Source organism: Medicago truncatula, chromosome 6 (assembly GCF_003473485.1).
Source record: "Medicago truncatula cultivar Jemalong A17 chromosome 6, MtrunA17r5.0-ANR, whole genome shotgun sequence".
NCBI classification, from domain to species: Eukaryota; Viridiplantae; Streptophyta; class Magnoliopsida; order Fabales; family Fabaceae; genus Medicago; species Medicago truncatula.
Window position 1 is genome coordinate 427,119 of NC_053047.1, and position 22,404 is coordinate 449,522.

General features: G+C 32.1%; 3 protein-coding genes across 3 annotated transcripts; 1 reads left to right on the forward strand and 2 right to left on the reverse strand.

Annotated features, from left to right (window-relative positions):
- Nucleotides 1-250: 250 nt before the first annotated feature.
- LOC25495137 (U-box domain-containing protein 40) lies at nt 251-2,018 on the reverse strand. Its single transcript, XM_013595305.3, has 2 exons — nt 1,684-2,018; nt 251-1,199 (listed from the first exon to the last, which is right to left on the reverse strand). Exons 1-2 carry the CDS (start codon nt 1,896-1,898, stop codon nt 425-427), a joined length of 990 nt encoding a protein of 329 aa, XP_013450759.1. The 5' UTR covers nt 1,899-2,018; the 3' UTR covers nt 251-424.
- An 8,687-nt stretch (nt 2,019-10,705) lies between these two features.
- LOC25495138 (probable ribosomal protein S11, mitochondrial) lies at nt 10,706-14,555 on the forward strand. The gene is made up of 2 exons (XM_013595306.3): nt 10,706-10,920; nt 13,741-14,555. The coding sequence occupies exons 1-2, from the start codon at nt 10,824-10,826 to the stop codon at nt 14,355-14,357; spliced, it is 714 nt and encodes a 237-aa protein (XP_013450760.1). The 5' UTR covers nt 10,706-10,823; the 3' UTR covers nt 14,358-14,555.
- A 1,388-nt stretch (nt 14,556-15,943) lies between these two features.
- Nucleotides 15,944-19,603, reverse strand: LOC25495139 (heterogeneous nuclear ribonucleoprotein 1). Its single transcript, XM_013595307.3, has 6 exons — nt 19,304-19,603; nt 18,808-18,848; nt 18,513-18,676; nt 18,291-18,390; nt 17,709-17,878; nt 15,944-16,755 (listed from the first exon to the last, which is right to left on the reverse strand). Exons 1-6 carry the CDS (start codon nt 19,435-19,437, stop codon nt 16,213-16,215), a joined length of 1,152 nt encoding a protein of 383 aa, XP_013450761.1. The 5' UTR covers nt 19,438-19,603; the 3' UTR covers nt 15,944-16,212.
- Nucleotides 19,604-22,404: the final 2,801 nt, after the last annotated feature.

Here is a 22,404-nt window from a genome sequence, read left to right on the forward strand (position 1 = left end):
GTGGTGACTTCTAAAACTCATACTACTTGTTTAGTTGTCTTGATTTTGTTAAAAACTTTAGTCTTCACATATTAGTAAATATCCAAGTTCAATACACGTAGAATGGGTTTCACCCAATAAGAGAGTGGGTGAGTGTTAAAAAAAGAGTGTCTAGAACACTCCTCTACACGATAATTGAACTTAAGTTTTGATTTTTTTAAAAGCTTTTAGTGAAATAATATTTCAAGAATCAAACTAGAAGATCCAGAACTAATCATATATACAAAGAAACAATTCTACATTGTCTCACTGAAACATACCATCCTTGTAGTTAAGTCATAAACTAGAAAACATAATTGATACCAGAAAAGTGTAGAGAAAACCAAGAGATGCAAGAATACTTTATGATCCGAACCTATTTTGAAAACCTTATTTACTTGAATGATTATGTATTGAGCTTTGCAATCATCTCCTCTACCAATCTCAAAGTAGTATCTGTCAATTTCTCTCCTTCTGTATCAATTTCTTCCATTATCTGTTCTATAAGCTTGTGATTAATTTGTGTACTTCTCGAGCTATAACTAGAGCAGTCTCTCAGAAGCAACAACAATTCCCTAGCCGTCGATTTGGCTCTCCACGTTCCATCGACGGTTAACTGAAGTAATCCTGGCATCACCCCATCTGTCAAAATCAATACTCTATATTTTTCTCTGCAGCTTTGACATATAAGCAGAAGTATGCCAACTGCATGCTCTTTTCCTAGTGAAGATCCATCTTCAATTGTCTCAACCAGTATCCGAATTGCTCCTCCGATACTAGCAGCCTCACAAAGTGCACTCTCTGATGAAGAAACAATATTTTCTAGCAATCCTATCGCTTTCTCAACCAATAGAGATGATTTTACCGAGTCGTGGATAAGTTCAAGCAAGGAGAATATAACACCAGAAGATGCAATCAATGGAATTATCTCTTGGCAGGATGTGAGGTTATGGAGAGTAGCTATAGTGTCTAGTTGAGACTGAGTTTCAATGTTACTATTATTGATAAGTTCAACCAGAATTTGAACTGCACCAGATGAAGCTATTGCTACCTTATTTCTCTTGCAAGAAGAAAGCGTTAACATGGCTGCTACTGACAATTGTATCACCGTCTGACTTTCACAATGGAGGAGGTTCAGCAAAATTGGTAAAACTCCATACCTTACAATCCGAATCTTGTTTCTACAAAAGTTGTGACAAAGTTTCTGTAAGATTTCATCAACTTCTAAGGGAAGCTTTAAAAGCATTCTTACAATAGAAGAAATATTAATTCTCCCTTGTGTTTCATACATTCATTACTTTTTGGTTAAGAATCATAGGATCCACAGTTAACCAATGAGAAAACATGTATTGCCTAAAACATATTACTTTAGACCCAATAGGAAAAAAAAAACAATCATGGGGTGCTAAAAAGTTCAAACTTTTTAATTACTCCAATAGAGTGCTTAGTTGAGTATGTTTTAAACTCAATTTCTCTAATCATGTTATTGTGGAAAATTTTGTTATGTACTCTTGATAATTGAGGTTTTCGACAGTGTTAACAAATAACATAGCAGAACTTGAAAAAACGTTAATTTTCGTGATCATAGTTATAAGACTAAGAAGGAATGGAGAAAGTTTTTTACATTGAATGTTGAATATTTAGGGAGAAAGTGAATGCACTAACCTTTCACTGCCAAAGGATAGGCTGAGAAAAGCACAAAGAGAAGCTTCTATGGCTTCAAAGTTTTGAGAATGAAGCATGGAAACAAGAGGAACCATAACTCCACTTTCTGCCAAATTATGCTTTTGCTTATTGGACAATCTACTAAGTTTCATTGCTGCTTGAATTTGAGCTTCACTATCACCATTCCAAAGATTTTCCACAATCTCTTTCTCCATTGAAGCTATTTCTATCTAGTTTCTTCTTTGTTAGGGAATAGTAATTGTTGCATTGAGATTGGTTGCTTGAAGAGGTAACTTTGAGATTTTGAGGGTATTCCAATCCATTGTTTCAACTAGAAGCAACATACAATTCTTTTTATCACCTTTATTACCTCTTTGGTGTGTGATTTGGTATTTTTTTAATATATTCTCACAAAACAATATTGATTCCTAAGAATGAATCTTTAAATTTCTTTATATAGAAGCAAACACTATCAGCTTTTGTTGGCCGCAATTTTCTGCTTTAATGTTAGGTTAGCTGATAGTGTACGAGCTTGAAAATAATAGTTTTTTTAGTAGTCAATCAATGCTGTTTATCACATTGAAAACATTTATCATTCTTTTCTTCAATAATGCTAATTCTCTTTTGTCCAATGTTCCTAGAGGATAGAGCCACCTTATAGAATTATATATATTTGTGTCCCTATAAAATACAGAGATGTTTCTTTACACAAAAATTAGACAACATTTACATTCTTAAAACATTTCATAAACATTATTAATTATGTTTAGTGGATCATTCTTAGTGGTTAGTTTATTAGAGGGATGGAGAAATTGTTAGCAATAGTCATTGAATTTTGAACCTCCTTTCTAATACTTCTTTCATGTCCCCAATCCATATCACTAGGTTACACCTTTTGTGGACATACTTAGTGAAAGATTAATGAATATAATAAGGTATCACAATTCACAACTAATTACCGATCCACTAGATAAAACCACAATTTTGAATGTCGTTAACCACATTTGTAAAGTGTATATTTTTCAGTGATATCATGTATATTACTGAAAAATCATGTGTACCTTAACAACTAATTGATATATATATTTGAACATTTGGTTAATGGATGTCACAAGTTTTTCTCGAAACATCCAAATCACGATTATGATGAGATGCAACAGATGTAATTTTATGTTTTGGCCGGAGGAAGCATGAATAAGAAGACATTTATGATCATTAGAGCCAATATATTTTTCTTCTTTATTATATTTATTTTAATTTCTTTTATAAAAGTTTATATGATATGAGCTTCGGGAATTTACAAGGGTCAAAGCAAGTTTCAAGGTTTAGCAAACGTTAACAAAGGTACTTATACAGATCACCGACCAAAAAGATCATCACGCTAATAGCCGGATTTGAGGCCACGGCCTTGCGGATAAATATGTAATTTAAGTAATTATGTGGATATACTTATAACATAACAAAATATGAAATTAGTCTATCTTATAAAATATTATGCATGACTAAGGCTGTGCTAACAAGTTTCAAGTTTCATCAAGTTGGATGGAAAAGCTCTATTTAAATATACGGGCTGAAAAACACTATCCAATTTCGACCTTAAACGGATTGTAGACTTGACAGGCACCCAAAAACGACGTTTTTACGGCGACACAAATATATCACTTTAGTTTCAAATACACTTTTTATGCTCCATTAGTTTAAAATTTGAGGAAATTACACTCACCTCCCTTAAGTTTTCCTCAAATAACTCTCACACCCCCTCTAGTTTTCACATTAACTTTGAATACATTGTTGAACATGAATCAAACAAAGAAAACTCATTGTTCAGTACTAAAGCAAAGGAATTTGGAGAAGACTCATGTTTGGTTTCAACACAATTGTTAGAATGACATAAACAACTCATCTAATGTAACAATGACTTGAATTTTTTGTTGCTCTTTTTTCAGTTTCATATATGCACTCGATTCTCATCAAGACTAGCATCTCAAGGTTTCATGCTGTTTTTTTCTTTATTCACGAATGTTTGTGATTATTTGTTTGCTTTCCTTGACATTATGACTTTGTTTTATATGTTATATGCAAAATTTCAACTCATTTAATTGTTATTGTGTTCAAATTGATATTGATATATCATCATTCCATGATTGCATAGTGTAGGATTAAAAGAAATGTGTATATTTTGTTATGGTTTAACCTATTTTATAAGTTAGAATTAATGATAATTTGCATGTTGGCTTGAATCATTATATTTTAAATCTTTTAACATGTTTTGGGCTTCCATTACCAACCAACGCCAAAGCTTGTACGCATAAATGTTACGGAACAATCAATTCGAATCCAAATGTTTGCGACCAACTGATTTTGATAAATTTATATCTCTATATCTCTTCTAACTAACCATTGTCTCTTATCAAAATAATTTATTTTAATCACTCATCAATTAATCAGTTAAATAGACTAAAGTTATCGATGTCACCTGATAATTATATTGCAGCCTCAAAATACCCAAAAATATTGTGTGTGTCATCTAATGTGTCCAAACTTAGTTATATGTGATTTTTTCTATTTATAAAAAAAGATCAAATAAAAAATGTTTATGTGAGTAAACACGAAGCAAACTTTCTGTAAAAAAAAAAAAAAAAAAAAAAAAACACACACAAATCAAACTTTCCTAATAAAAGGTTTATTTGCTCTAAATTATGATATACATTGGTTTTAATTAGTTTTCATTTATTTTTAGGGGGAATTAGTTTTCATTTATTGTAAACGATTTATTAACATTTAATATATTATAATTTAATTCTTTTCCCTAAATATTTTACAAGAAAAGGAAAATAATAGGTTAATTATACGCCCTATCAAATTTTATCATAAGGAATCAATTTAATATTCAAGAGCGCTTAGATGAGATGGAACAGATCTCTTCTAGTTTAACCAAGGTTTTGGGTTTGAATCCAGCCTTGGGCATGCTGCAGCGTTAAAACTCTTAGAGATAAACTGCCGTCCATTTGAGTCCCACAATGCTCGAGGGATTAGTACCCGGTTTATACCAAAAATAAGGAATCAATTTAATTATCTTTTGACATTTTATTTTTCAAAAGGAGTTATTATCTAACAAAATAAATATGATTAAAATATACAAGTTCATCAACCTAAACTATAAAATATTGTTGAGGGTAGACTTAAATTGCAATTTGGATGAACAGCCTCATTCTTCATGGTACAAATTATTCTTAGTCACTTAATTATATTAATATATTTTAATAGCCAGAGGAGTAGCAATTTTTGTTTTATCAACAACAGGGTGTTCATGTGTTTAAACATCATTTATTTTACACGTGCAAAAACAAGACAAAAAGGAAAAGGATAAAATACAAAAAATAGAATAATACAATTTTTTTTAAGAAAAACAAAATTTAATTTCGCATTAATTTTTTTGAGGTTTATACAAAAAGAATTATCAGAATCTGAAATCAATTGAATTTGCAAAAATAAAATCAAAGAAAACCCTAAATCACTAAATCCCTAATCAATTTAATCTTCATCGTTGAGCCCTATAAATTCGTCAGAGGTAGCGTTTTCATAATTAATTTCCTGAGAATCTTCAATGTCAAAGTCTTCATCTGAATGCTTGACTTCAGTGCCGTATACGAATTCTTCATCTATCATCTAACTCTTCTTCTTGTAGATTTTCACCTTCATCCATATATGAACCCAGTGTGCATGTCTCTACGCACGAACCGGATTAATCGCCCATTTTGGTGGATCGAAAACCGGTGCGAAAACCAAAAAAAATATAGGGAGCTCTATTGTTCTACTTTCTCCTTAAATATGGAACTCTTTTGAGACAAATCACATAAATTAAGAGGGTTAGCTCTTCTATTAACTTTGTTAATAATTCCTATTCTTTTACATTTTTACACTTTAGAGAGAGAAATAGTTAATATTTTCATAAAACATTTATTATATATTGTAGAAAAATATGTAACATAAACATGGGTATATTGATAAAGAAATAATTAATGCACTTTAAAATTTGCAAATTTTTTTATAAAAAGAAACAAATAAAAAACACAAAAGGGCCTTATTCCGCGAGATAGAGGTATTATACTAATATATAATAATAGAAATGTATAAAATTTATATTAAATTTATATTAGTGCCAAAAGATCAATGCTTGAGCTTGTATATACCACTTTCGAACTTTTCTTGGTAGTCATTTTGGAGAATGTTTTGCTTTTAGTTTCATTTGTATAAATTAACAAAATTCAAAATACTTAGAATGCGTGCACTTTGATTAGACCAATGTGTAATGACATATTTGACTATAGTGTGCTATCAGCTTGAGAGTTGTAAAAAGAAAAGTGCAATTGGTGCAAATTATAAAAGATGAGGGTGTGCAAAATGAATAAAACTAAAATTATAGGTGTAAATATAAAAAGTTGAGGGTGCAAAACTACTAGATAACTCAATACTATTCCTACTGGAAATTAATTAGGGAGGAATGTTATTATGAACCCACCTTAATTTCACTTAATAAAAGAGTGAGTGTTGATAACACTTCTCATAAATCAGGTTGACCTATCTAAAATAAATTTGTTATTTCAAAATATAGGAGTATTTCAAAATATTTTTAGTTGGATTAGGGTGATTTTTGAAATCTGCTAAGGTTTTCTTGTAATAGAGGTGTTCCTCAAGGAGATCATCTAGTTGATTCAAGATGGTGATCATAGTCTGATTAATGGCTCTAAGAGTTGTTTGGTTCCTTCTGATCATGTGTTATACATAAATGGCATCATTATGAATATTATTTTTTTCAAAGGAACACACAAGAATTTATCTTCTCTTCTTGATTTGTTTGATAAGTATGTTGATAACATCTCATATTAGTATTAAAGCTCATATTAAATTTCCTTGGTTTTCGATCGGAAAGGCTTCCTTTCGTTTAGGTTGACATTCGAATTTTTATTGGTAAACCTAAGATTAGTCATTCCAATATATGGCATAAAGTTTGTAGCCCCGCTTTTTGAAGGTAGTTTAGGGCTGAGATCCAGCAAGGCTAATGGTGCCAATCTTTGTTTACGCGATTTATAAGGTAGACACGATTGACCAAATTGCGTAAACAAAAATCGATCGCGTCGATTGTCTTTTAATTTTATTTTGAAGGCACGGTTGTCTTATTTATAGCTGAATCAAATGTAACTCTCATTATGCAACTTCAGGTAGTTATGGTATTGTCTCTTGTTGTGGTATCTTTAGAGATTAAAGTGGTGCAATGCAACCTTGGGTTGTTTTTTTCTCTTCCTATTGGTTCTTCTTTTGTTGAGCTGATTAATGCAACGATTCGAGAGATTGATGGAGACTTTGGATGAAAGGTGGTTCTCAATTGGTTGTTTTAGTGTTCAATTTTCCTACATTGTTCTTTCGCAATTAAGAAATTGATGGCTTCTTGTGTTTCATAACTACCGAGTTGTTAATCATTTATATATATTTTGACTAAAAAAAATTGAGTAATTGATACTTTGATACAATTTTCATACAAAATCTTAAAGCATTAAATTTATACAAGCCCGATCAAATGGACATAACTAGTAGTGAAATTATGAAGAGATAAAACAAGGTAAATTAACTTCTGAAAATGCCTTAATTATTTACACATATGCATAAGATAAGTTTGGATAAACTCATACTCTAATTTTGGTTAGTCAAGTTATTTTTGAGTCAATCAAATCCTATGAAGCACGGACACTCCTCAGATTAGGCGTGTCCGACACCGACACTTGTAATTACATTTAATTATGTGATTTTTTCAAATTATTAACTGTGTCGGCGTGTCAGTGTCCGTGTCGTGTCCGGTATCCGTGTCTGTATCCATGCTTCATAGATCAAATCTATCAACTTTATAAATTTGACATGCTCAATGTAAAAAGGGCACCAAAGTTTTCAAATTAAGATTAAAAAACAGAATGTAAAGGTGAAGAATCTTAGAATATGAGTAGGACTTTATCCATGTTCATAAGATTACAATTCAAACTCCTCGAATTTAATTTAAGCCTTTGTTTCTCCCCTTATCGATATTGCCTAAAATGAGGTGAAAATAATATTACTTTAAAACCCTAACCATAGTATGTATAGTTGGTTTCGATGACAGTTAAAATTGACTAAAAGAAATAAAAAAATAGTTCAAAAATAATAAGATAAATTTGAATGCAAAATACAAACGACAGGCATAGCTCTTGCACAAAATCGGAAACATGTTTTTTTTACAGGACCCATGTAATATGTATGTGTGTAGAATTAGTTTTAACATTTTAGATGTGTACAATAAAAATTGCTTTTAAGTTTAGAATAGATTTTAATTTGAAGTTAGAAAGCGTAGTTTTAGACTCGAAATATTATTTTTACATATTATCGATTTTCTTTTGTGCATTTGGTAAAAAAATCATTTGACTTACATACACTATTTCATTGTTTATATTTTAAAAAACACGATAAAGTTGTATACATACACTATACTTCACTATTTCTTGATGCAAGTCAAATTTACTTTTAGTAGTACCATTTACGTATGCAATTTTTGGCAACACAACAAATACAATCACATGCTTGTACCGTGTAATCTCTAATTTTCGTTTAAGCATCATGTAGAGCATCCTATGCTTGAAGGAAAAAAGAAAATTGGCTATAAAAAGATGAACAAACCCACTATCCTTCCATTCCATCTTCAACCTTCTCTTTCACCAACACATTCACAACAAAACGAATGATAGAAAATCGTTTTATCTCCTTTTTCTTCTAAGATCGTCCACTCTATTTGTTTTCCTCCCTCAATAAAAGAGTCGTGGAACCCTAAAATGAATTGAATTCCTCGCACACATCACAAGCATACAATTTCACAATTGATTATGCAATCCTGCATTGCTTTCCATGTTGTTTATTTAATCACAAAATTGATGGGAAACTTTGTTGGATTCCAAATCAATTGTTGAACTTTGGCTATATGATAATGATTTAGTACATTATTGTCAGCGGTTTTTATTTCAGCTATATTCTTTGGTTGTTTTTTTCATTAGAAAATGTCAATTGATCTTTCTTCATTAAGGGTTTCAACTAGTTAAAAAATCTTATATTCTAATTATAAAGAAAGCACAAAAACAAATTGTTAACGCAACATAGATAACACACAATATAAGTTTTTCAAAAAAAACTCACCAATTGAAATGGAATTTTTGCATCTGGCAGAGCTACAGAAAAGAAAAAAAAAATAACACATTTAATTTCGTCTTTAAATGATTTACGAGTTTGAAGTTTGGGATCAAATACTTACGTATGACACAAGTCATTGGTAAAATATTGAATGTCATCAGCAGTAAAATCATTGAGTTGATGTCCGAAATTTCTTCTGAGTGGCCTGAGCAAGTAAAATCATCGGTGTACACAACCCCACCATCACCCAGAACAAGAACCTCCATGGCATCACACAATACAAGCTCAAAGGGACACCGACCAACGAAAGGGGTTGAAGCAATAGAAGAAAATTAAGAGGAACGTTGCTAAAGAATTGTTTGTTTTCAATCTCAATTAGTGTCAATTAGTCATAACACCTAGTAGCCAAAAATAGCATAGTTTCATATATACCACTTAGAAGTAACATGCATAAGATCCAAACAGCATGCAGGACAACATTGTTGATAGTGGCATAGTGGTATGCTTCATGCAATCCTCTTCAACTTTACCTTCTGCAAACAGATGTAAGTCATTGCAATTAAATCAAACTCAAACAATTGAAACCTATAGGGAATTAAGAAAGATTGCAATATTTAGAAAATGTAACTTTTTTGAAAGGACACATATCAATATTTTTTTTTTCATCAAGTTGTTTAATAGTTTAATATTTATATGTTAAGTGAATAAATATAGAATCCAAAGTTTAAATTTGACATATGCATATCACAATATTTTTATCAACTCAATTATGTCCACGATAATAAAAAATTAATGTTTTAAATATTATATCATACCATATGAAGAGAGAAAAGAGCATTCATAAAAACAAAGTCAGTTGGGGATGCATTGTCATGTATGTTAAATTTACACGATATTACCTGACCACAAAAAAATTTACACGACATTCATAAAAACTTATCAACTAACATAGATTGGCTTTTATAACAGATTTTCAAAAAGATAAATGATATTGTACAACAATTTTGGATAACTTTTGAACAATTCTTTCACACATTCGTTATTTTTAATTCTCTTTCTTCTTTTTTCTCCTTCTATTATCGTAAAAGTTGTCATCAAATAATTATATGAATAATATTGCTCTTTCAAAAATAATTGTTATGTACATATCCTTAATTTAATTCTTATTTTTGTCAAATTCTTTTAAACTCGTTTTCTAAGAAGAAGAAACTTATGTACCCTTGTAGCAAAAACAAAAGAAAAAAACTTACATACACTTTACATTGAAGCATAAAGGTATTTAAATTCTTGTAAGTCTTTGAAAAGAGAAATTTACAACTTATGTAATAAAATAATACAATTTATAAATTATCATTAAAATAAAAGAAAAAAAATTAGACTTTTTAACAAAATTATGATACTCTTTACCCGATTAAAAAAATAAAAGTACCATACTTTTAAGCAAAATTATACTCTTTATGCAACTCACACACATTTTAAATATGAAGAAATGAGTTGTCCGGCCTTCGAACCTCGACCGACTCTGCATATATTATGCATTCTCCCTACCAGCTAAGTTAAGTTTACGATTTTTGTTATTTTAGTTCATTTGCAAATGAATTTTCAAACTTCAAATCAAATTCAAGCTTCAAATCAATGATTTTCTTTTCTTATGATCTTTTAATATTCAAATATATATAGTATTTTATCTGTGTTTGCATTTTAATATCATATACTCCATATGAAAATCCATATGAAAATGAATCTAATATTCTAAATTACAATTAAAAATATATTATAAAAGATCATTAAATTACGTGCAACTTTGTCTACTTTTTTACAATAAAGTTTCAAATGTAATAATGTTTAGTCCTTGAAAATGACTATCACTCTCTTACACTAATCTTCTTCTTCACAATCCCCAAATCTTCAAACCCTAATAATCTGCAGCAACAATGTTCCGGAAATTGTGTTCTTCCTTCATCCATAGCCGGCAATCTCTTCTTTCTGCATCCAAAACCACACTTCAATCTCACACTACCTTCTTCCAAGGTAACACTTCCATTGCTAAAAATCATAGCTTTTTTTGTTTTTTATCATTATTTTTTTATTGGGTCATTTCAATTATTAGTTGTAATGATTTTTTTAGATGTTTACACTTTTGGGGTTTTCATTTTTGGGTTAAATTTCAATTTTTTTTTACTTTTTCTTTAATTGTTTGTTGGTAGAAATTGAGTGCTAATGAAATTCTATGGTTTTAGTTCTACATTGAATTGTTTGAGATTGATTGGTGAAAGATGTGAAGCATTGGCGCAGATGCCAATACTGATAATAATTTGATAATATAGAAGGGTTATATAAGGTCTGTTTAGATTGGTTTATTTGAACTTATTTACTGGCATAAGTTTTGTAATATTGTTTCGGCGAACTTACAAAAACAGCCTATGATATTGTTCATCAGTTGTTTTCGACTTATTTTCATAAGTTCTACCAAGTAGCTTGTAAAAGATCATATAGTTTGTACAAAAATAATTTAACTTTATTTCATCTTTTTATATAGAAATAGCTTATACATAAGTTTTTCATCATGATGAGTGTTTATGTTATAAGCTGCAAATAAGTTGTTTATACAGACAGACCCATAATCGTAAGTGTGTGTTGAGCACTTTGACATGCCTTTAATCTAAAGTGTCGGTGCTAGACAACTCATATCATATATTTTACCATCAAATTAGGATCCTAAATTTTATGAAATCAAGAAACTAGAAAAAGGTGTGGTGGTTACTAGTTAGTGATAGATCCGGCTAATATTAAGCTGTCATATAATGTGAAGCACTGATGCTGACACCGACACATAGACACTAGTAATAACTTGATAAAATAGAAGTGATTGTATATAATGCACAAGTGTGTGTAGAGTATTCTGACATACTTTCAATCTGAAGTTTCGGTGCTACACAACTCATATCATATATGGTATCATCAAATTAGGATCCTAACAATGTTGTGAATAGAGATTGTAGTGGCGCTATAGCGCTATACCGTAGCAAAATTTGAACAAATCACTATTGTTCCATTATAAACTACTTAGTACAAAATATTGTTAAATAGCGGCTATAGATGCGCTATAGCACTGTTGCGTAGCAGAATTTGAATGAACTGCTATTTTCCTGCGATCTGCGCTTGACAACATTAGATCCTAAATGGCTGAATTCATTTGGGTTGAATTGATTTATTTCTGATTTGTATTATTTTTGTAGAAAGATTGGCGCAATAGTTGATAGGATTAAGACTTTGTGTATTTGATTTTAATGCACCTGTGTTGTGTGTGCTTGGCTCTTAGCTAAACTTTTTGACATAATATTTAGCTCGCAGGTTGTCTATGTACATTAATGTTCTCAACAAATTAGATTCTAAATGGCTAATATCGAGAAAACATGAAAGGATAGGTACTAGTGATAGATATCAATCAACTAGATACCTTAAGCACTTTGTGTATTTCACTTATCAATCCTTTGAGCTAGCTTTTGGGAGTAAGATCCTAGCTCATTTAACAATAATGACATATTGGCTCTTATCAAGTCTGCTGGATATCTTTGATTCAAGCCTCATTATGCTATTAATTAGTGGATCGGCTAGACGAAATTTATATCACTGAATGAATGCTCTTGGTTAGTTGTATAGGCCCAATTTTAGATGAAAACTACATCACATGAAAAAAAATCCTGTCAAAGACAGTTTGGGCTGTGTAATATTTTTTTATTACATCTAATTTCATTCCTTTTTGGGGATTAAGTTCCTAACTTGAATATTATTAGAATTGATAAAAGAAGGTGTTGCTAACCAAGTAACAAAGCACAAGGCACTGAATTGTTGAATGAAACAATAAAAGTAAAAAGCAATATAATAGCTAGTAAAAAATTAACCTGGCTTTGCACAGGTTCCTTTATGGATTTTAAACCTTTTATGGCTTTGATTCTTTAGATCACGCAACAAGTATCAATAGAGGACTTAAGATTATATATAACTAATTATAATTACTAATATATGTTGTAAGAGTGAAATTAGCCAAGACTAATTTGATTAGAATATGGCTTGATGGTTTTTTTTGGAAGTAAAGGTCTTGTCTCCGTCAAAACAAGTAAAGGTGTGGAAAGACTAACTTAGAATTGGTGACATCAGTGTAGAGTGCAGGATATCTAGTGGACCCATTTATGTTGATGAGCTTCATAGCTTTTGGTTTGAATGAATCTGTAAAGAAACCAAGCAAGAAGTGCTAAACAAAATAGGGAGAGAAAGCAACCTAGGAATTTGGCATGTCCTAGTGTTGCCTCAGCTTATCAGTGTACTAATATTCGGAGTGAAGACCAATTTGGTCTTACAATTTTCTCGCAACCCAATTTAGTCTCACAAAATAATAACAAACTGACCCTTGACATTTTCAAATCGTGTTAGTTATAATAAGTCGGGACTAATTTATCCCCTGTATAATTTGGTAATTATTTTGAGTAAAAGACTAAATTGAACTGCGAGAAAATTGTGAAGGACGAAATTGAGTTTTTACTTTAATATTTGTGTTTGTGTGTGGTGAAAATAAATAGAGTGAAGATGAATGAATGCGTGATAATAGAGAGAGAGAGAGGCATACCTTTGCCTGCTGCGTTGTGTGAAAAGAGTGAATATGGTTGACCCCTAAGAGTGAAGATGGTTGACCCCTAATAAGGTTGTGTGATTATAAATTGTAAATTGTGAAACATGTGTTTATTATGACCATGTTTCATGTCATTGCATAATTAAATACATATATCATTTTGTTTTTTACTGTTTTTTCATGTCATCTCAACAATCACTATCATACTCTTGAAACTGCAGGATATGTTAGAGGATTTTCGAGTGCAAGTTGGGGTTTGAGCGGGAGGAATCAAAGTGAGAATGTGAATGCAAATGCTAGTGCTCGTCCGGATTTTCTGCGGAATCGGGAGAACATTAACTCCAAAAGTGAGAATAATGCTGAGATTGGTGGCAATTCCAGGAAAATGGACTTTGTGAGAGGAGCTATAGAAGATGAAAAGAGTGTTATGGGAGGTTATCTATACAACCAGTATCATTTCCAGCATGATGCTGATTTTGTTCATATAAAGATGCGGCGCAACAATACCTTTGTTACAGTGACCGATTCTAAAGGAAATGTAAAACTTAGTGGCTCTGCTGGTTCCTTGAAAGACATGAAATCAGGGCAAAAACTTTCTAGGTATGCTGCTGAAGCAACTGCAGAAGTGGTTGGAAGAAGATCTAGAGGTTTAGGTTTGAAATCTGTTGTCATGAAAGTGAACGGATTTACTCATTTTCGGAGGAAAAGGCAAGCGATATTGAGCTGGAGGGAGGGGTTTACGGATTCTCGAGGAGATAAAAATCCAATTGTGTATATTGAAGATACAACTCGTCGTCCCCATAATGGCTGCAGACTGCCAAAGAGTCGACGTATCTAGTTATTTTTTGTTTCTCTTGAGCATATTTTCTATATGACTTTCACTTTGTTTCATAGCTGTATGTTTACAGTTTGCACAATAACCAGAATTTTTGTAGCAACATTTACTGAAAGGCTATCTATCTCAGTTTGAAAGGATGTAAACTCCTCAGATTTCAATTCCTTCTTCCACTCAAATTACAATCCGAATTTCAAATGATTTAAATTGTGTTGTGTTGTGACTAGGCTATGTTATGGCCTCTCACCATCTATTTTACATATTTCAGCAAATGGATTATTCTTAGACCAAATAAACTCATTATGTTAATATCCACGAAAATATATATTCTAAACAGAAGTAAATTAACTAATTAATGCTTAATCTTGGATACAAATCCTGAGAATGTTCATTGAAATCTGAAAATTTGATTATTGGTTATTTCATGTCAGTTAGCATAATATATTTACTTTTACTAATAGGTTTACATTTTATCTAACTGAAGGGTCGAGAAGGAAAATGAAAACTCAACTTTCATCAAGGAATCTCAAAATCTGGTAATTCCAATGTACTGGATGGAAGTAGTATATAGGAGATCATTGATTTTTTATTTTTTTTTTAATAATGAAGGTAGTAAAATTTATTGTTTGTTTTGGTTTGTGTAAAAATGTCAAAAAAATTACAAATGAAAAGGAATGGGAGGGAGTATATTTACTATGGAACATGAAGAATTAACCTCGTATGTTATTTGATTTTGCGGTGATTAGAATTGATTTTGAGTTGAATGGATTATGGCTAAAAGTGAGTTGCAGGTAAAATGATTTGTGTTTGGATATATTCGTGTAAAAGTGAGTTGAAATTTAAATTTATGTATAAAAATCAATTCTAAAATCAAAAGCTATTAATTTTAACTTCAAATATAATCAATTATGAAAGAAAAATCAATTCTAATCGAAAGCAAGTAAATATTTTAGAATGAATTCTACGTGTTCAAAATCCATTTTAACCGTTCTAAAAGTAGAATCAACAAATATAACAATTACACCACCTAGTAGCCAATACGAAAACAGCTAGTTTCATGGCTGGTTAACCAAATCTCATGCTTCAATTGTTTCCCACTGAAAATGACAAGCAATAGATCCAAGGAAATTAATCACAACCATACTCCTCAAAATTTCAAAGAAAACTTATGCTAAATTTTTTATTCATTTACTGTATTTTTTAGCTCAACCTTATACAACGTCTCCAATTTTATGTCCATCTGCATCTTACGTGAATGAATCTCTGATCACCCTTTATCTGCATTTTGTCATGTACTGTTGCCTTGGTATTCTTTGTTCTATCTTCTCCCTATTTGGGTTGTATAGATATAACTCACTTTATAAAACCAATTTGTAAAATAAAGAGTGTCCCTCTTGACTTAAATCTTTTTAATGTTGGCCTTGGATTTTTTTTTTTTTTTAATGCAACAATCACTGGGAAACAAGTGATAAAATATTTCCCGTCATAGTAGAGCTAGAATTACTGAGAAAAAATTGGAGAATTTTTATTTTTAAAATAACAAATTAGTATGGAGTGATGACATGAAATAAAAACATGAAGGCAGTAGGTAAAAAATGTAACAAGTAAAAACGAACAAAGGTTTAAAAAATCTAAAATACAATCAACTGCACATTTGCAGCTTTTACATCAATCAGAGAACATAACATGTCTTCAAAAAGGTAAGGATAAATTGTTTGGACTTCTAGAGTGTCCTGGTTAATGTAAGTTTCCTTAACATCTTAAAAAAATTGGAAATATGTAGCCTAATTGAAGAACCAACCACAAACTACAATTTAATTTGATGCATTCCTAGATTAAAAATGCTTAGTATAACTTTCTATCTTCCATACGGATGATATCGACCAGCACCACCATATCCACCTCTGCTTCCATAGAAAGAAGCTCCACTAGCTGCTCCTCCATATCCACCGCCAAGGCTAGCATCATAGCCACTTTGATATGCACCAGCACCAGAAGAACCACCTCCGCCAGCAGCAGCACCTGCACCGGCACCACCATAAGCCCCATAACTCTCACCAGGTCCGCCATACCCACTAAGATCATAGCTGCTTCTAAAGCTTCCACCATAACGACCTGCATATGCTAGAGAAGGATCTCCTCTGTAGGGTCCCCCCATTGCTCCAGCATATCCACCATACCCAGCAAACTCACTTCCATAGCCACCATACGGACCACCTCTACCACCATAAGCACTGCCAGACCTGCTGTAACCACCCCCAACACCACCAAATCCGCCACCAAATCCATCATAAGCATCTCCATACCCACCACTGCCGTATGAAGACCTTGAGTCATTGTAGCGCTTGGATGATGGAGGTGGTGCATTTGCCTTCTTTGGTTCAGCCTTCTTGATTTCCACCTACAAAGGAAAGATAACAAAGTTAATGTATTGACGACGATTGCATTAGATGAAGAAAATAAAACAGAAAAAAAATATCTGGGAATAAATGTAAAGAAAAAAATGATGTAAAAAATGATTGTAACTCACAAGGTACAAACCAGTAAACACTTAAATTTAAGAAAAAGGTATTCCTAATTTATATGATAAATTGGACAATGTATTATTGAAGGCAACAAACTCTTGAAAATGGGGTCATGCTGGGAAAATTAAAGAATACCCCAACGAAACCCACCTCCAAAAAACACAAGTAGAAGATGAATTTCTAACTGCAAAGAAGAAAGAAACATGGTTGAACTACATTCACTTACACTAGCTTCAGCATATTTACACAATTCAATACAAATCATAAACATAACCCAATAAAAAATGAAGCTCGGCCAAAAACCAAGGTTAACATTGTTGGACACAAGCATAACAAACCAAAGTATATTGGTTGTCAATCATCTCCAACAATAATCAATTTCAAGAAAGAGCCATGATTTCTTACTTTCCTATTTACATAAATATTAAAGTCAAAGCATGGCTCTTCAATTATTGATGCTTGAAGGAATTGATTATTGTTGGTATGATTCACAACCAAAAGTCTTCCAGTCATGATTCTCATGAACATCGAAGCCATTAATGAACAACCTTAAACTTTTGGAAGAGTTGGTTTTTCACATAAAAATAATGTAACTCAGGGTACTGAAAAAACCAAAGAAGCCAACGTCAACTGTTTTCTATCCAAATGCCATTTTAGCATGAACGTTAGGCCAAACAAACCTCAAAATTGAAACATAACCCACAGGATTTTGAAGTCAATTACAGTAATCAATGTCATAACCCATTACTGGGTGTTTATCCTATGACCTATTATATAGGTTGTGTGCAAATGGAATGCAATTATTTATTGTCAATAAAAGATTTCTCACCTGAGTGCCAGCAAACTCAATCTTGTTCCCCATAGATAGAAGATCATCAACAGCTTCCTCAGTGTCAAAGGTGACAAACCCAAAGCCACGTGAACGATTAGTAGAGTGGTCACGCATTATTTGGTGATCTTTGACTTCTCCATAGCGTGTAAAAAAATCTCTAAATTCATCTGCACAAGAACATTCCAATGTAAAAACAATATCAACAAAAGCAAGGTTCCATTTGCTGGGCCTATTTTATGTCAAACAAAAGCTTAATTTTGGAGTTTAAACAGTAGCTTATGCATGTCTTAAGTGATTCATAAGACTTTTTAAGTGAAAAAAACTTTAAAACAAACGGTAAACTAAAAAAATTTAGGGAGCTGACTGAGAACAATATCAGACAAAACCTCTGACATATCCTAAACAGTAATCTCCCGCTTAAGAATCAACGTTGAATTATAGAAACTTAAATAATTTTCATTGTCCATAGGGTACTCATATTTTCAAGTAAGCTCTCTCACGGTGCTGCTATGAGTCCACCTAAGTGATAACCTCAGTCAAGCATTGAAAAATTAGCTGCTGTCTAAACAGATAACCTACCTTCAGTCACATTTGAAGGAATACCACCTACAAATATTTTCTTTGTCCTAAAATCCTTAGAGCCAACAGCTCCCCTTGGTATAGTCCGCTTAATCTCAACCTATAATATATAATCCCAAAACCATATAAGAGCCAGCTATGTATCCATTAACTTAACACTATAATCAAAACAAAACGAGTAATATCCTATGCAAAGACATGGTAGAAAAAAACAATTCATACTTGTTTGCTATTGATGATATGAGAGTCCTCGATGACTTTATCAACCACAGATGGATCAGCATAAGTAATAAACCCAAATCCACGAGGCTGTCCAGTTTTCCTGTCCTTCATGATGACCGAATCAGTAATCTCACCATATTTACCAAAGTGCTTGATAAATTGGGCTGCAAAACACAAAACCCAGCCGAAACAGGTAAGAAATCGATACATAAAGCTACAAATCACCACAATTCAAATGGAATAACAACCCTAAAATAATTAAGATCAAATATTGAAGAAAAAAGCAAGCACTAACCAATGGTTGTTTCTCTCGCTAAACCACCTATGAATATCTTTCTGCAAATTATGGAAAACCAAATCTAAAAATATCAGCATCTAATCTAAACACATGTAACAACAACAAAGCAAAAAAAAAAACTAAAAATTAAATTATTATAAACTATTTTGTCAAATTTCCTCAGAAAACAATCAGAATTTGTGCAAAATCTAAAACTGAACAGTTATAAACTGATTTTTTCAGGATTCCAATCCTTCAATTGACAAAAACCCTTTACTTTATTTCATTAACGAAAAAACCCCTTTTCTTAGATACCCTAAAAATTAAATCTTTATAAACTAATCTTCTTCAATTTCCTCAGAATAATGAAAATTTCAGAACCCCTTTCCTATGAAACCCTAAAAATTGAATTTTATAAACTAATTTTCTCAAATTTCAATGTCCCAATTCATCAATTAAAAAACAGAATAATGAAAAATTCAAAACAAAAAAAACGGGGTAAAGAGAGAGTTACCCAGGACTAGCACCATCACCGGTAAGGGATTGAGAGTTATGATGTTGTTGTTCATGTTCGTGTTCATAGTTTCTACCGACGTCGTTTTGTTCACCTCCGGTTCCAATGATGTGTTCGTTTTTGGGTGATTCCATTGATTGATTCTGAAGAATTGAGTTTTTAGGGTTTGGATTTGGAATTGGAAGATAAGAAGAAGAGAAAAAGTGAAACCCTAGATTAGAGAGATTGCGTTATGTGTTTGTGTTGTGTGTATGTTTCTAAAACCCTTTTCTTTGTTTCGTTCTGATTTTTATTCCTTTTTAATTTGATTGCAACGTTATATACACCTTTCTTGGGCTTCATCTATTACATGGGCCTTTCTTATGTTTCATTATTGACTATTACTTTTCCCACCATGCTGCCTTCTCGCGCACCCTGAAAAATTTACTAAAATGTCCTTGGTTCGGATTACATAAACTAGATCAGATTGTTAGTGATTTATGGAAACAGAAATCTGGACCAGATGTTATCTAATTTTTTGTGTCTTTCTTTCTGTTGACCGTTATATAAACCCCACACAAGCTGCAATGCATTGCAATTGCAGGGTTCCTATGAACGGTCAATAATGACCATGACACCATCGACACTCCTAAAAAACTAAAAAACATTTGAAGAAAATGTAAGAAAAGAGGTGAAGTGAAGAATGAAGGTATTTGTTGAAGATGGAAGTCTATTTATAGCCTAAAACAAGTCCTAGGTCATTAGTATAGTCAACGAAAACGTGTTAGTGGTTGTTGTAACCGTCCAAACCCACATTAATGACTTTGAATCTTTTCGGATTTTACATTCCGGAATGTCCTTAGCCCTATAGGAAGTGCTAATTTTTCCCTCGTTCACCACCATTATCGCATTAATCCGAAAAATATATTATGGAAAACATATGTGCTTTCTGGATTATATATTCCGGAATGCATCGGTCATGGCCGGTGGTCTTCACCACACGTTTTTGTCGGTGTTCAAGTAAAAAAAAACGTGGTAAAACGCGTTTTTTGACTGCATTTATGACCTCCCAACCGTTTTTGACCCACCCCTCCCTATAAATAGCCTTCCAAACCCCACCATCCTCTCCCACCCTCTCCTCCTCTTCTTCCTTCTACAACCATGGTTTTCCATCGTTGGCCTTTCATAGACAAGGGCCTCGTTGAAAACTTTCAGGGTTTGTATGAACGGTCAATGAGGATGAAACCGCGCTGCAACGAAGCGCGGTTCATCTGAGCGCTGCAACGAAGCGTAGTTCATCTGAAGGTCATGTGGGTTAGTGTGGTTCTTAGCTTGCCCTGTCTGGGCGTAAGTTTGAGCACCCCCATCTTCCTCAGGGGGCATTGTTTTCTTCTATCCGTCCTCCTTCTCCCTCCTCCTTCGGTTTTCCTCCAATAGGCAAACTACTGGTATGTCCCATCACATACAAGTGGTTAGGCTCTTAGGAGATTAGAATTAGGCTCATAGGAGATTAGAAATAGATTTAGGATCTTATGTAATAGGCTTAAAAAGCTTAAAAATTATTGCAATGTATTGTTCATATATTAATAAAATGACTTGTTTTTATGTTTGTGTCTTTTTATTTCTGTTTTTTATTTTATTTTACGAATTTTGAAGATTAAAATCGTAAAACTTATGGTAAAACATTATTCCGGATTTTTAAATCCGGAAACATCTGCAAAATTCTAACAATATCATCCGGAAAACGAAATCCGGACCAGGGGTAAAATTGGAAGAAAGAAAAAATAGGGCGCGCGAGGAAAGACATAGGGTGGGAAAAGTAATAGTCTTCATTATTTCACAAATCTTGATAGGTCGTAACTTTTATTTATCAAGTAATCTAATTGTTAGAGTTCACACATTTGAATGTAGAGAAGTCGATGGTCAAGTTTCGAACCTCAATCCCTGGATATCTTTTATTTATCTTTTATTTATTAAAGTTAACTCGAATGCTAATTGTTGCCCTAATCTTAACCTAAATTCAGTGCTTGATTTTACTGTATTACCCTTGTTTTAAAATATCAAATTGCAGAAATCTCCTAGTTTTTTTAAAAAAAATCGTTTCCTACTAAACAGATAAAGATAAGAAATAAAAAAAAAAAAAATCACTCATATTAACCAATTCTACAGATTGTTCCTAATCTTCCTATTAAACAGAGAAACATAAAAATAAAAATAAAAAAAAAAAAAAAAAAGATACCCCTGTGTTTAATTAACCCTATTCTTTGAACAAAATAAATCCCTCCTTTTTTTTTAACAAAACAAATCATTCATGTTTTTTTGAACAAAACATTTTTTTATTTTGTTTCGCGTTTCTTTGTTATTGCTATTTTTCATCCATTTTGTTTCTATTACTCAAATCTCTATTGCTCATCTTTTTCAATAACCTAATTTTATTTAGGTTATTTTTCTCTTTCAAAATCTCACTGCTTCACTTGCTTCCCCTTACATATTGTCACTCTCCAGTTTTTGTCTGTTCTTCCATACCGAATCTATTCATCGCAGGTGCTTCAGGTTAGGTTTCTATGCTTTGTTACTTATTGATATTTTTTTGTTTTGTTTCTATGCTTTGTTGTTGCTATTTGTGTTTCACTTTAATGGTGTTCCTTTGTTATTGCTATTTTTCATCCATTTTGTGTCTATGCTTCAAATCTCTATTGCTCAACTAACTCTAGTTCTATTTTAGAAAACATGGCCGACAGAAACATTGAAACTCTCTTGTCGTATCACTGCCTAACTGGTAAACATTTGAACACATATTTCTTTAATATAATTATTTTTTTGTTGCCGTTTATACATAACAGAAATTTCACTTTCGTTCTTTGATAGGTCCTCTGCTCAAAAAACCAGTTTTAGAATATGACAAGGCAATCAACAACCTACAAGTGAAGTACAGAACATACATTGTCGAGTACGACTTCGAAATTGTGAGTATACTTTCCTTTTAGTTGTACTGTATAATATTTATAATCTTGTTTCTAAAATTATAAACAGACAGTTGTTGTGTAAGTTTGTTCTTTGCTGTCTATATCAATTTTGCATATTTTCAATTGGTTGAATTGCTTTGGTTGAATTTCATATAT

Coding starts and splice junctions, on each gene's coding strand:
- LOC25495139 (XM_013595307.3), bottom strand. CDS start 19,437: ATGGAATCACCCAAAAACGAACACATCATTGGAACCGGAGGTGAACAA. Junction 18,849..19,303: donor GGTGATGGTGCTAGTCCTGG/GTAACTCTCTCT, acceptor CATAATTTGCAG/AAAGATATTCATAGGTGGTT. Junction 17,879..18,290: donor TCCTTCAAATGTGACTGAAG/GTAGGTTATCTG, acceptor GTTCTTGTGCAG/ATGAATTTAGAGATTTTTTT.
- LOC25495137 (XM_013595305.3), bottom strand. CDS start 1,898: ATGGAGAAAGAGATTGTGGAAAATCTTTGGAATGGTGATAGTGAAGCT. Junction 1,200..1,683: donor CTATCCTTTGGCAGTGAAAG/GTTAGTGCATTC, acceptor CAACTTTTGTAG/AAACAAGATTCGGATTGTAA.
- LOC25495138 (XM_013595306.3), top strand. CDS start 10,824: ATGTTCCGGAAATTGTGTTCTTCCTTCATCCATAGCCGGCAATCTCTT. Junction 10,921..13,740: donor TCACACTACCTTCTTCCAAG/GTAACACTTCCA, acceptor TTGAAACTGCAG/GATATGTTAGAGGATTTTCG.